The 15,494-nt window shown below is 47.7% G+C and overlaps 1 protein-coding gene across 3 annotated transcripts in view; it reads right to left on the bottom strand.

Annotated features, from left to right (window-relative positions):
* The window catches only part of SOCS7 (suppressor of cytokine signaling 7), a 30,967-nt gene continuing 15,473 nt past the window's right edge, over positions 1-15,494 (bottom strand). For all 3 annotated transcript variants that reach the window (XM_027625852.2, XM_027625853.2, XM_027625854.2), the window contains 3 exons: positions 9,493-9,628; positions 8,911-9,061; positions 1-5,788 (listed from right to left, as the gene is read on the bottom strand). In XM_027625852.2, the coding sequence (XP_027481653.1) occupies positions 8,941-9,061; positions 9,493-9,628 (257 nt within the window). In that variant the 3' untranslated portion in view covers positions 1-5,788; positions 8,911-8,940. The remainder of the gene's footprint in view (positions 5,789-8,910; positions 9,062-9,492; positions 9,629-15,494) is intronic.

Below are 15,494 nucleotides of genomic sequence, written 5' to 3'. Positions count from 1 at the left end.
CTAAACATTTTTATTTCAAATCTCTTTTCACCCCTCCCCAAAAAGACATGAGTCAGTACAGCAATCATAAAAAGGAGATACAAACACAAGAGTCAAATGTCTCCCGCACTGACACTTACAAAAAACTGGGAGTTGTACATGGGGTTTCCAAACAGGACCTGCAGCAGCTACTAATGTCCCTTGTGAGAGTCACACATGCCTATTAGTACAGTATATACAAACACCCGGTTCTGGAACTAATCTACAGGGACATCCCAACACCCGCCCATCTATCCCCAGAAAAATACCAAAACACACCCAAAGTGCATTTGTTTTGTTTATATCAAAACATCTTTCCCTTCTCCCACCCCACCCGCAGACCCTCCCACACCCCATTTAAGATTGGCCTGCAAGTCTATTTTAACCATTTAGTAATTTTTTATAGTTTATGAAAATAAATTATACAGCAACTATTTTAATAAATTAAGCACAAAAAGGGGGAGGAGAGGAGAAAAACTAAACGGGAAGACAAAAGCCAGGCCACGCTTTGGCTTGGAGGAGGGCGGGGGGGGGGGGTAGCACACAAGGACAGAAGTGGTTGCAGGGGTGCGGCTCCCCTTCTGGTGAAGGACTGGCAGCCACCCTGAGCCCGGAATGACACCCCTCTTCATGGAGTTTCTTAAAAACAACCAAAAAAATGTACAGCAGCGGCTGCGCCACAGGCAGCACCGGTGTGGGCGCCGGACGGCCGGCCTACCCACCGAGTGGCACCGGGGTCATGCCTGTCCCTTGGAAAAGGCTCTGGGCCCAACGGTGAGGGGCAGGCCCCCGTTCAGGGGAGCACCAGGGATGGAGGAGCCAGACCAGCCCGCCCGCCCCACCTGAGCTGGGCGGAGCAGTGTGTGATGCCCTGGGTTCCCATCAAGAGTGTCCTCCGTTTTCTTCACACTGTCTCTCCAGGAGCAAAGATTGCAGTCCAGCTGCAACCAGACACTCATGTCCTCCCTGCCTGGGACCTGCTCCTTCGTGCCTCTTGGCACTTCGGAGGGAGGAGGGGGGGAGCAGTTCCAGGTACCCTCTCACCGGGATGAGATGAGCGTGAAGGCAGGTCGCAGACTCAGCATGCAGGACTGGCTTCCCAGAGGTAGATGGGAGTGGGAAGGGACGGGAGAAGAAGTACAGAAGACAGGATGGGAAGCAGGAAGACACTGGGCCGGCACCTACCAGGAGGGTCAAGAAGCGATGAAAAGGACAACAACAGTATGGAATTTGTATGTAAAGAAAGGTCTTTCCCTGGCAGATTAGAGAATCAGTATTTTAAATACAGTTCCTTACTCTTGTCTTTCTAACTGCAGCACCTGAGTCGCCAGTGTCTCCGTCTCTACGGTTCAAACCCCACCCCACTCCTCCCGGGGCTTTGCTCTCCATCTTCTCAGGGCCTCCTGTCCTTTCGTGCTGAGCACGAAGGCTCCGATGTCAAAACAGGAGAGGTCACGGGGACTGGCAGACTCAACTTTGCCTTCTGGAGCTTTGAGGCCCACTAACCCTACAGCTATCATGGGGGGAGGGAGCCACGCTTTGCTTGCTTTCTTCTTTTTTTTTTCTTTTTCTTTTTTAATAAAAAAGATTTTACTCCCCAGGAGCAAATAAATCACTTTGAACTACTGATAAACACTGTTGCAGTGAAAAGGAAAGACGGCTACATGTATGCAACAGCACGAGTCGGTGTAAGAACAGCTGTGCCGACAATTAGAGATAAAAATCACTTATCCCCCCACCACCCGAAACCAAACCAAGAGGATTCCCATAGGGAAAATGTCTAACTCAAAAGCTCCTCCCTTAGGGACAGGGGGCATGTCATTCTCTTAAACGTGGAAAACAAATGGCAGGTCTCCCCACAATGGAGATGCTTTCAACACCCCAACTGGGGGCAAGACCTCTGCAAATGAAGACGTGCATGCGGACACACAGACACACACGCGTACACGCGCACGCACACGCTGACTTTCAGCTCTCCTTCCCACAGCACAGAGCTATATCCCAGGGCCTCGCCCTCCATTTTCAGGGCTCAGAGCCAAGGGAGAGCGGCAGCGAGGCAGGGAAGGGCCTAACCTAAGGGGGAAGTCCCACCTGTCCCCGCTTCCTGCTGGGACCCAGGGGCTTCAAGCAGCCTGGCTCTTCTGCGGGCCTAGGGTGAGGGCCAAAAAGGTGGGCACCCCAGGGCATCCAGCTCTACTCTAGGCTCTCATACCCGGACGTGCAAGCACTCAGCACCTTCCCGGCTCCCCACTTCTTCCCGGATATACACTGGAGGGGGGTTTGCAGCCGCCTCCACGGCATTCCCAGCCTCAGGGAGGGCCGACCCTGTCAGCCCCTGGGAAAGGAAGGAGAGGAGTAGAAACCGTGACGGTGAGCTCCCCACCGAGCCTCTCCTCTCAGAAGCCGGCATGCTGCAGTCCGCGGCTCACACTCACTACGTCTAGGCACAGGCTGGCCACCGGGCCAAGGCCCTCGCCAACAGCCCCAAAGTGCCAGCTGCTGCCCCCTTACCCAGTCCTCACAGCAAGGCCCCACCCCCTTACTCTGCGCTCCTGCCACAGCCGCGATTTCAAGTAACAGCCCATTGTAGCAGCAGTTGTCACCTAGCTCACAGTGGTCCACACCTGTCCTGAGGAAGGTTACAGCAGATCAATTATGAACGAGTAAGGGTCACAGGCAAGAACCCATTACCAACTCTGAAATCAATGATGGGTCCCGGGAGGTGAGAACCTTTTCCAGTTTGTGACTTTAAAATACAACCACCGAAAAGGAATGAGTTCCCTCTGTGGACTGCATCTCGACTAGCACAACACAGAACTGGCGAAGGAGGAGTGGGCCCAGCCTGGAGAGAGGCCAGCCGCCCCTGTCCCCTCTCTGCTCTCTGACCAGGCGGGCCCCTCAGCCAGCTGCCCCACTCCCGCCTCTTCCTCCCCGTCACCCCCCCAACCGAGCCGGTCTCTCCCTGCACATCTCTGTCTCACAGCCCACTCTACTGAGGAAGGGCTAGGCGACAGCCTGGGCCATGACTAGCACACAGACAGATCGTGCACACGGGTGCACACCGCCCTTTCCCAGGAGGAGAAAGAAGGATGGTGGTGAGGTTGGGTCATGCCTCCTCAGCTGGTTTGGTCCTGGACCTGACCGCAGGAATTCTCCAGTGGAAACCCCTGGTACCACAAGGGGTACAAGGGCTCTGCCTTCCTCCCCCCAGGACTGCGCTGAGAGCAGTGAGGTCCCTGGCCATGGGCAGGAACCAGGTGACTTCTGGCTCTGGGCTCCACTTCACCATCATAAGCCCTCAGTGCTGAGACTTGCCTGATGACTAGGAAGTTTCCATCTAAACCGCAGGCTCTGGGAAAGAAGTGACTGATGCTGCCACTCTAACCTGGGGCTGTGTCCTGGTCAGTACACCCTGCTGATTTCGGCTTCCATGCTTCTGTTCGTGTGTTTCTTGTCTGTCTTACCCTCACCTAGGACCCAAAGCCTCACTGCCACAGAGCTCTCCCAGACCATCTGGTCTACCCTGATCTCGCCCACGTGAATTTCTTTAAAGACAGCCTTTGGTTCTTGCTGCCACAGAGTCATTGTCCAACTGCTGCATGTGCAGCAGTCACTTAAAAGCTCCCTTAGGCCAGACATCATGTCTTTCCCCTCCTGTGTTTCCCACAGTATCTAGCCCAGTGCCAGGCAAACACACTAAGACATACTATAAAAAAGAATTTTAAAAGTATGGGTGGCTGAAATGGTAAAAAAGAAAAAAGGCCCAAAAAACCCAAATAGCTGCACATCAGCCACTCAAGGATCCCGATGGATTGCAGACTGCAGGCTCTAGAGCTGGGTGGCACTTTCTGCAAAATGGCAAGTTAATCTGCACCCTCAAGAGGCAAGACTCACAGGTTAAGCCAATTTCTGGGATCACTATCTTCATTGGTTGGTAACACACCCACGGGATCCAAGGAGAAAAGAGGTACCTCGTGACAAATCAGAGGTGGGCTGTGTTTATGTCACAAAGCTCATTTTGTGGACCCCCTCTTTCCAGGCAGATAACAATGCAAGTCTCCTCCCTATTCCACTACAAGGAGGAAGACTGGTCATTCCATGCAAGACATAAGGCAGAAGGCCAATGCTTCCAGATGAGGCAGTCCTATAAATTACCAAGACACTGGGGCCTCACCCCAAACCATCAGGAAACCACAAACCTGATGATATTATTTATCTCATGAGATGAGGCAGACAGAAGCACAGGGGAACCAAAAGAGGCAGTCTAATGGAACATTTACTACAAAAGAGCAATAAAGACCCAAACAGCTCAATTTTCATATCTTAATAGCAAACCTCTGCCCAGAGTAACTCTATAGAAAAGCAAACTCATAATATCTTATGACTTGACAACGGCCCACTTCAGAAAAACTCAAGGACCACTGAAACACACTGGAGTTTCTCCCCCTCCTCTTCCACCGCCACCTGGAAGGTGGGCAACTCCCAAATCAGCATCGGACAGACTTCCCAATGAAAGGGGGGCAGACAGGATCTGACTCAGGAAAATGTTTGGGTTGCTAGAAAAAACACCATTTAAATTAAAAAGCCCTTGCTACCTCCTGCCCCAGAAGTGGGATAACAGGGGTAAACCTAAAAACACGAGATGCAATGCTCTCCTCCTCTCTGATCCAGACACTCCATTAAGGCTGCGACACTGGAGAGCTGCTTCTCGGAAGAGCGCTACCACGACAGCTTCGTTTCTCACCGTCCTCCATATTCCCTCTCACTAGCTGGCAGACATATGGAGGTAAGTAACACTGACTCCTAAGTCATGGGTACAGTTTGCCATTAAGAATCTGGAAGCATGCGCCATTAACTTTAGCAGCTCGTGATTAGGGCTCTCAACTGCTCAGGTGATGAGAAAATCGACTGCCTTGACAGCTGGCAGAAGCAACAGGAACGGTGTTGCCATGATCAGAGTGAAATGTACAGTTATCTCGGGGGAGGGGTGGAGGGTGGAGGAAGAACGGGACGGACTTGAGGTCACAGAACTCAGGAATTCAGTACGACAAAACTAACACAGCTTCTATGAGAGGTGATTCTGAAACCAGGTTCCTAAACCTTCAAAGGAAAGGATGTGAGGAGTCACTACTTTCCCCAGCAGAGGCCCTTTGCCAGTTTTTGTTCAGCAATCTTCTATTCGAGACTACCCACCCTCCTTTCTTTCTCCCTCCGACTGAAGCTGTCCAGGCTTAAGGAGATGAGGATCCTCATCCCTCAGAGACTCCCAGCTCAATTTGCACTTCTGACTCCTTCTCTCTTCCCTTCTTTGAGGTCAATGGTGAACACTCGCACTCTGCCTTTGGCACCAGCTGAATGACCGTCACTGGCAATCCCCTCCCTCCCCTCCCCCCCTTTGGACCTGGCTCACCCTTGGCACCACTTCCAGTCCAATGGGCACGAACCCCAGCTGCCTTTAAAGGAAGTTTTCCATACCGAGAAATGCAAATATCCAAAACAAAACTTCTAAAAAAGGAACAGTGTTGAGACTTATTCCAGTTTTCCAAGGAGCTCGTCCAGTTCCAGGATACCGCGGGGGATGGATGTGGAGAGGTGGAGCCCCCACGCAGAGAGTGTGGTTGTGTGCTTCTTCCAAGCCCCAGGACTGCAAGGGGGACCGAAGTCTTTGCACGGAGGAACTCAGCCCTTCCAATTCCCTCATTTCTCCTCACTCCCCCTTCCACAGTAGCTTCATTTGGTTCTTCAGAACTGGAGCTTGGCAACCAAATGCCTAGGTGAAAAAGGAAAAAAATGAGAGCAGCTCAATGGAGTGGAGCCAAATGGAGAAGAGCTCAGCCTTTGGAGGTGGAAAAGTACAGCTCAAAAGGAGAGCTGGAATCTGGATAGCCAAAGACTTCCACAAACACTGGTGCTGGCTCAGGATGTAGCAACAGCATTTGCTGGGGGACCTGAGCAGCCCAGGACTTGGACACCAAAAAAGGTCCTAAAATAACTGACAAATATATTGTGTCATATCACCTCACTTCTCTTTCCCTTTCCCTTACCCCTTAGTTTTCCACCCACTTTTCTCCCCACTTCTTTCCCGAGGCTCACCTGCTCCAGGGACTAAAAAAGAAAGAAAAAAGGGGCACCTAGGTGGCTCAGTTGGTTGAGCGTCTGATTTTTTTTTTTTAATTAATTAATTTATTTAAGAGAGAGCAAGAACGAGACAGAGAGAGCACGAGCGAGGTGAGGGGCTGGGGGGAAGCTGAGCAGGGAGCCCGATGTGGGGCTCGATCCCGGGACTCCAGGATCAAGACCCAAGCCAAAGGCAGACACCCAATCAACTGAGCCACCCAGGTGCCCTGAGTGTCTGACTCGATTTCAGCTCTGGTCACAGTCTGAGGGTCGTGAGATCGAGCTGAGCACAGAGTCTGCTTGAGATTCTCTCTCTCGCTTCCTCTCCCTGCTCGCTCTCTCTCTCTTTAAATAAAATCTCTCTTTTTTTAAGATTTTATTTGTTTGAGAGAGAGGGAGCACAAGTTGGGGGGTAGAAGGAAAGAGAGAAGTAGACTCCCCACTAGCAGGGAGCCGGACGTGGGATGGGGCCCTAAGGTCTAAATCAGGAGTGAGGATAGCATGATGCTTATTCTTTGCCATAGACAACAATCCTGGTGTCACACACAGCAAAGAGACCCTGGGAGTTTAGTTCAATCCTTTGCCCCCCATACTCATGACAAATGGCTACCCCTGGCCTATACCTCATCAGATCAAGTCCCTTCCTATCTCAGGGCCTTTATGCTTACTGGACTCCTTGCCCAGAATGCTCTGCTCTCAGATCCTCTCATGGGTGACTCTTTGATAATTCCGATCTCAGCTGAAATGACACCTCCTCACAAGGGCCTTCCCTGATCATCCAAACTTGAGTAGCACTATCCCACCACTAGTCATTAAACTTCACCAGGTTTTACTCCTCCTAACATGTATGGTCAACTGAAAGTAGCCTATTCACTTCTTTATATGTTTGCTGTCCATCTCTCCTTATGAGAACTGCAGCTCAGCGAGGTCAGGGCCACAAATCACCTCGCTCAGCACACTCTTCCCAATCCACACTGGGTACTTAACAAGCAGGCAGAGCTGCTAAAGGCAAAGCCAAATGGGGAGCTCCCTAAGACCTGTGGAAAACCACTCTGCTTTTGGACCTCTCTGTTAAAACAGTTCTTCTGAAGTGGGACTGAGGTCGAACTCCTCCTATCTTACATCAATCGTGACCCTTGGCCTGCCCCTGGCGCCACACAGAGTAAGTTTAACCACTCCTCCTTTGCATTTCTTTCAGCTAGCAAGCCCCTCTCATCCTGAAACTTCTCTGCTCCGTGTTAGTCATTTATTCCCCATATGCTGAAGCTGGGAACCCTCCACCATACTAAGTCCACCTCTGAATGTGCTGTTTGGGAGGGTTCCTCCTAAGCACCCACCGAGGTGGTGCTCTAACTAATGGGTCCTAATTACTCCACAACGGTGCGTTTGTGTAGGCGCGCCTCCCTGGTTCCCTCCTACCTAATTCCCATCCTAATTTCAGCTGCAAAGCCACCAAGCAGAGAAATCCTCCTAGACATCAGAACATTTGGATGTTTTAGGTGTCGCTTCCAAGGGCATACAACTTGCATGTAATTGAAGATATGACAAGAGATTGTACACCCCGTCCAGGATGCTTTAAGTTAAAGCTCTGTAGCCTCCCAGAGTTATGACTTCTTGATCTCTCCTTTCATTCCTTCTCCCCTTGTTAATCCTTATTAGCCCAGCTCACGTACTTTCCCCCAAGCATAGGATCAGGGACTTCCAGAGCTAAGAAGGGAGGCACCCAGCTGGGTTCACCTTAGCCACGGCCCAGGAAAACCCGTGGGGCATAAACGCCAGTCAACACACTCTCCAGTTATGAAGAGAGCAGAGAGCGTGGAGAGATGGAAGACTCCCTTCATTCTCAGACCGTCACTCTGCGGGTTTTTTTCCCTTAGTTTGTATCATGTGGGAGACAGCACTGGGGAACAGAGAAGGTTGGAGGAGAAGCAGACATATTCAGTGCTTCAGGAAGGCAGTCCACACAAAGAGGAGAGATGGGGGTCACCACACCTGGCAGATCACGAGAATGTTACACGTGATCACACGTATAACCCACACTACCAAAATTACAACTCTCTGGCAATTCTGTTCCCTACTCACCTCTATCTTTCAATGCCTACATGAAGGCAGTTTAAAAGACCAATTAGAATCAATCTGCACAAACCAGTATTCCAAGATATTTTATGGGGAAAATAAATGAGTAGAATTCAGTTAATGTAGCGACAGGAGAAGAGCCTCTCAGATAAATGAATTCCTTAGCTAATTCACTTATCCTTTTCAATAATTTACTCTACAGTGGTCCAGATGGAACTCTAACCAGAAGAGTGAGCTTATTTTCCTCACCCCCACGTTCCACGCCACTGGCCTTGGAAGTTCTCACTCAAGTGCACACCTGTTGCAAATGAAAGGGGGCCTGCACTCCCTTTGATGACCTTTTCCTCCTTTTTGGTTTCCTGTTTTACATGTCATTTGTGCAACAGCAGGGAGAGGGGCCAGAGTATGAGAGAAGGCCCCACACTAAGCTACACTTGTGTGTTCTCCTCATTTATATTCGGTGCTTAGCTTGCATGTTGCTTGGCAAATACTTTTTAAGCCCCTCCTGTCTGTCTGCTCTTCTCCCATTTGGTGTATGTGCCCCCTTGGGGACCCCGTTATCAGATTTGGTGACTCTCTGGGCAGACATCTGGATCCGGAGTATACACATGGGGTGTGGGGGAGGAGGGTGAGGCCCAGCACATGACGGTAACTGTTCAGGGAGACACTTGGCTGGACAGTAAGGCAGAGAGCTCATACCCTTGGTGGCGATCAGCAGGGGGCCCCTCGCTACGTGGAGGGTTCGACCTCTTGCTTCTGTTTGGAAATGAGCTGCGCTTCCTTTAGAGACAGGTACACCTCTTCCTGAGGATCATAGTAGTAGAACTTTCGGATATAAGAGATCAGAGGTCTGTGAAAAACACAAGAGGGATACACATAAAGTGTTATTTACAAAGACCATAAACAAAAGACCACCTTTGTTCAAGCCTTCCTTCTTCTTCAACCCCTGTATGGCTGTGACTACACAAAAAAACTTGGCTGACCAAAGAAACTTGCCACATTCTCACTTGTTATAGCTCTGTCTCCCTCCCTCTTACCACCTCCATTCCACTCTTCGTAGAGACTGCAGAAGGGAGGCTTATGCACACACACACACACACACCTTCCTCCCTTCTAGCTGCCATGTGACACTTCTAGAGTTAGGTGCTAAGACACGCGAGAAGTGAAAGGAGGATGCCTGTGAAGAGCGCCAGGCTCTGCCTGTGCTATCAGCTGGCAGGCCTCACTCACGTTTCTAACTAAGCCTCCATTCCTGCCCCGACCCGAAAGACCCCATTGTACTTAGGCAGTGGGAGATCCGGGATGTGATCTATCCGGACGAGCTGTCGGATTCGGAATCTGCAAAGGTGCTGCAGGGATTTGACATTGCTGAATCTAGACACTGGATAGAGCAGCTGGACTGGAGTTGGTGGCAGTCCTTCAAGAATGAAAACCAAGGACATATTCAGAAGGAATGCAGCTAACTACAATTCCCCTTATGAAGCGAATCCAGGGAAGGGAAATAGGGCTTCTTTATAGTTCACATGTGCGTTCTGTGCAAAAGCTCCCTTCCACAAAGAACTGCTGATTTCCATTTGCAGAAGCATTACCACTGTATTTCACTCAAGACACTCGATTCTGCTCTGCCAAGGGCCTCCCTAGCACTATTCTTCACAGCTAAGAGTCTCGCTCTTCAGAATAGCCCAATGAAAACCACCAAGCTAGAGACTTTACTTGGAGCCACGTGGCCAATCCCAGGCCTGAGGCTCTCCGTGAAGAGCAGGAATCAAAGCACCCCTGCTAAGAATGGGGGATACTGCGAGAGCACATCTAGCAGCATCCTGAAGGGGAGAACTCAGAAAGGCTGCTTAGAGGAGTCCCCAACCAATCCCAACTAAGAGGCTGGTAAGCAGAAGGCAATGGCTGGGATCAAGGCTACAAGCCTATCACTCCTGCCATTTACTTCAAGCCAGGACCAGCGGGTTTAACCACCTCTTATTTCCCATAACCCTCCCCCACCCCCCACTTCTCCTCCTCCAACCCCTCCTTGCTCCTGAAGTTTTAGGCTGGGTCTAGGAACAGAAAAAAAGATGATGCTTTTAAAAGAAAAGCAATGACACTAGCTTGGGGAAGCTGGAATTAGTACCACTCAGTGCCAAAGTGCCTTCTGACTGATGCCAACCAGGCCCAACGGGAGCCCCACACCCTGCTTTCATCAACTTCAGCGGGCTTGATGCTGGGAAATTCCAGCCCCCACCCCGCCCACGCCAGGGGTCAGTGCCACAGAACAGAAACATCCACAATAGCAGGGACACTGAAACTGGTCCGAGGGAACAAAGAATATTCTGGTTTCAATAAACAAAAGGGCTACAGCACGTAAATAAGCAAACTGCTCTAAGAAAGAATCTGAGCTACACAATCTTTTAAAGAATTCTTTTCTCAGTCGCTGTCCTATCAAAAGAAATTCTGTAGGCACAACTTATCGGTCTACTACTGTTTTAGGAGTTTAATTTCAAACATTTTTAAGTTTTGTTTGAAGGCGTGAGAAGAAAAAAATTAAAGCTTGCAGATTGTCTCCCAGAGCCTTTGCATGGTCATTGATAACAGACTTTCTAAAAAAGAAAAAAGTCAACATACATATTATACTGTTACTAAGCAAGCAGGCTTGACTTAAAAACATTTAACTCATTTAGTCTTCAAAACTGTACTTTGAGGTAGGTATCACAATTATCCCCATTTCACATATGAAGAAACTGAGGTCTACTGGGGGCTCAGAGAACTTGCTCGCAGTACAGAACCAACAAAGCCAGCCTGCCATGAGCACCTGCTCTGTCTGAGGAAGAGCTGAGCTCACAGAACTTCAAAGGAGGGTTCTTCAGTTCTGTCTCCCCAGAGCACCTGCCCCTCTGCTGTCTGCTGAGGGCGCTATCCAGGAGAGCCCCAGCACTTTGATTCATGACTGGCCTCTCTCACTCCTCTCCTTGCTCCTATCCCTTCAATCCTCGGGCTTATCCTTGGAAGCACAGTAGCCTCCTCCACTCACATGACTGGTCCTCTCCACTCATACACTATTTAAAAAAAAAAAAAAAAATCACACATGAATTACTCTCTTGAATATATTTAAACTCAAGTGGTTTTAAAATGGTACTGGGTTCAAAGGCCTCTTTGAATTTACCCTCTCTCTCATATGTTTTAAAAAATATTCTTTAGTAAATTAAACTATGGCAAACAAAAAAGCTTTTGGGGGTGGGTTGTAATAATGCTAAGTTCAACATGATGTTTCAGAGATAAAGGTAATTTATGTATCTAATTATTTATTCCCAAAGACACAGTACTATCGGACTTGTGCTTAAAGAGATCAGGATAATAAGCAGCATAAAATTATCTGACAGTTTGCCTACTTGAATTTTAATGACCATATATACTTGCCTATTTAATTGTGTTAGTTTTAGCCTTAGGCTCACAAATAGCAATTTGAAACCTGTTAATTCTCTGATATTTCCTGCTGTCAACCTGACCATTTACTGTTTGCCCCCAAACACAGCAAACAACTGGAGCTCTCACATCCAGAGCATGTTAACAGAAGAGGTCAGAAATGGAAATAAATCTGAAATAAGACACCAGGACAGCAAAAAGGGAAAGGGCGAGGTGGACAGTGATCATCAGGAACCTTCTTCTGGTCCTTCATACCACGGGTCCTGGGCACCAATCCAGTTTCCAGCCACTTCACTGTTTTTTTCTCCCCCCAACAAGGACTAGGTTAGGGGTGACACATGTCTTCCAAGTCTGAGCAGCCCCACACATAGATCTTTCTGCCAAACCAAACTGTTCCCTGAAGACCAGAATTTTCCAGGCCAAAATGTCAATAGTGCAGAATTAAGATTCTGTATCCTGGGATACAGAGAAGTTTTTGTCACTGAACAAAACAAATAATTATAAGATTAATGATGGTTACAAAAGAGAGACCAATTTTCCTTAGAGTTGTGCAATTCAAAGTACAATTAAAAAACAAAAGGTATTGGAGGCACTTGGCTGGCTCAGTTGGTGGAGCACGAAACTCAATCTCAGGGTTGTGAGTTCAAGCCCTGTGTTGGGTATAGAGATTAGTTAAAAATAAAATCTTTTAAAAAAGTATTTTCTCTTCATGCACTTCACAGATGATGAAGATCCCCCCCCAGCTAAGAAGGATATGCTCACTGAGTTTTGGCTCGAACAGCATCAAGGGTTCTGTGCCAATCCCATCATATTCTCTTTTTGAGACTGCTGCCTGGTGGTGTTAGGAGTTTAGTTTGTAACTGTGGAATGGCCCAGACTGAGATGCAAACAGTGACCTCGGATTTGTTATGACTATGTTCCACTACTAAAAAGAGATAAGGGGGAAACTAAGATCAGGTGCCATCATTTTTATTTTTACTCGGGGTCCCTCCTTTGATGCCAACTACTCCATTTATTCTAACTCATGTCCTTCCTTCTGCTTCTTACTTGCCACCATCCAGAACTTTTCCATTAGCCCTAACTTTATGATTCCTATGAGCCCTGGCATCCCTTTAACACAAGTCTGCAGGCCCTGTTAGTGCAGTCAGCTCTAGTACTGAGCTGGAAAGAAAACCTGACTTTGAATCCTGGCTCTGCAACTCACTGTACTTCAGTTGGTGGGTGGGTGGGTGTGTGTGCGTGTGTGTGTGTGTTTTAAGCAGGCTCCATGCTGGCCTCCAATGTGGGACTCAAACTCAAAACCCTGAAATCAAGACCTGAGCTGAGATCAAGAGTAGGACATTTAACCGACTGAGCCACCCCGGCACCCCACTGTACCTCAGTTTCTTAATCTGTATCAAAAAAAGAACGAAAGAAAAGAAAGAAGAGAGACTGTAGTATCCCTTTAAAGGATTTTGTAAGGGCTAAATCAAATAATCCGTGGCCCCTTGTAGGCATTCAGTTATCATCCCAAAGTCTCAACAAACAGGCTCCTTTTGGAATCTACTGAGTTAAAATCCCTGGTGTAGGTTGAGAAAGCTCAACTCAAATGCTAATCCCTACCTCTTCTTCACACCAAGTCCCTCACAGAATCAACCTCACAGAACGCCTAGACTTTTATGACAAGCAAAGGAGGACAGCAAACCACGGTAAGGGAGAACACTGACGTTGCCTTTTGTCCCAGTCCTTCAAAGAGAGGTCACATAGGGTCTAGGAGCAAATACTAACTCTGCTTTGCCTTCTCAGTTTGATTACAATTTTAAGTGCAGGGGCGCCTGGGTGGCTCAGATGGTTAAGCGTCTGCCTTTGGCTCAGGTCATGATCCCAGGGTCCCTGGGATCGAGTCCCGCATCGGGCTCCCTGCTCCTTGGGAGCCTGCTTCTCCCTCTGCTTCTCTCTCTCTCTCTCTCTCTCTCTCTGTCTCTCATGAATAAATAAATAAAATCTTTAAAAAAAAAAACAAAAAACAAAAAAACAATTTTAAGTGCAAGTAGATATCCCCTCTGTAGCATTCCTCATAGGTCCTAAAAAGACACCCTCCATTAATAACACTTCTGACTTCCTTATGTAGTCTCCACAAGTCTCAGCAAACTCAGCTTTCAATTTGCTTGCTGTTACTTTTCCCCAGTAACAGACTGGTAGCAAATAAAGCACAGGATTTGGAGTCAGCTGAGCCTGGGTTTGAACTCTGACTTCAGCACTGATCAGCTAAGCGACTTCACATTTGAGCCTCAGCCTCAGTTTCTTCACTGTCAAATGAAAATGGTCTTATCTATAAATAGACCAATCTATTTGCTAACTTTGGGTTGTTGTAAGAAATGAGAGCTGTTTATTTTTTTAAATTTTTTTTGAAATGAGAGCTGTTTAAATAAAGAACCTGACAAAGTAACTGGCACAGGATACACAGTCAATAAATAGTAGCAACTGTTACAAGTTCTAACCCTTACCAATGTTAAGAATCTTAGTTAAAATTTCTGCAGGCAGGGCACATTTGTAGAATGAAATGAGCTAATAGCAGAGTCCAAGTCTCTCAAATACTCTACAAGTAGATATATGCTTCAGACTCCAGAATCCTCTGAGAGGATTTCCCTGGTTCACCCACAAACAGAGCTGCTTCCCCGCCCTTGTCAATCACCCACCACTGACCGCCCTGCCTTGTACTGAGTTCTACATGTGCTCTTGCCTTTATCTTCCTACCTGTCCTCTTTCTGAGGCCATGAGATCTCTGAGGGTAGAAATACGGCTTATTTTTGATACCGAGTTACAGAATAAGTGCTTGCTAAATAAATAACCTCCAAAAGCCACAAACTTTAAAAATTACTAAAGAGTCAATTCCTATAAGAAAGGATTCTAACTTTTCCCTTTAACCAAGTCAACTGCATGAGACCCAACTGTGTTGACAGCGCTGAAGCAAATATGAAATGAAGTGAGAATTAATACAGTTTTCACCCATCATGCCTTATTTAAATCACCAAGATTATAAAACACATTCCTGTAACCTGGTTCAATCCTGTTACTGATGTTCTGCCTGGGGCTCCCCTGGAACTTCTTTTTAAAGCAATTTCTTGGCACACAGTTTGTTTAAGAATCTCAATTTGATTCACTGGGAACGCATGAAGTTCTCATTTTAATCTGTTTGTATCTTACAAATTCCTCAATTAATATGCTTGTCATTTTGCTTTTCCCCAACCCTATAAAAGCAGACAGACTCCTCCAAACCATCCCTTCCCTCCCTTCGGGAGAGATTAGATAGCTAGCTCCCTACTTAGTGGGCAGAAAGACTATATAACCACGCCAGCAAGGATGGGAACGGAACTTCCCAAAGCTCCCAAATGGAGAAATGTCTTTATATTTAATGCTAGTAGAGATATAAGAATCAACAAGAACCATCTACTCTTTAACAGCAAGTTCAGTACGAATGGACAAAATCCACAGCAGACTGTCATTGAATTCAGCCTCCTTGACACTCACCGTGGCCTTTCTAGTGAATACTTTTTTACCTTCCCTGTTCCCGTAGAAATGACCTGAGCAAGTTCTCACCTCTCTGCTTCACATGGAAGCGTGAGATGCCTGGATCAGGGACAAGGAGACACCTCTGAATGTTAAATATTCACATGACGCCCGGGCAGCGAGATGGGATCCATTTTCTCATTCGTGTGTTCAGAAAAGCAAAGATTCCTTCTCAGTATGTTGAAGGATTAATGTACAAGAGCAGGAGATTAACCACTGGACTCCAGGAAGAGCCAGGAAAAAGGACTTCAAGTAAGTGTGGCTTTTTCTGGGAGGCAGGGGGACACATTTTGATACTATAATGCATCATACCCAAGTAA

This window comes from Zalophus californianus, chromosome 16 (genome assembly GCF_009762305.2).
Source record: "Zalophus californianus isolate mZalCal1 chromosome 16, mZalCal1.pri.v2, whole genome shotgun sequence".
NCBI classification, from domain to species: Eukaryota; Metazoa; Chordata; class Mammalia; order Carnivora; family Otariidae; genus Zalophus; species Zalophus californianus.
Note: the sequence above shows the minus strand (reverse complement) of the source record. Positions and strands in the feature narration are given on the sequence as shown.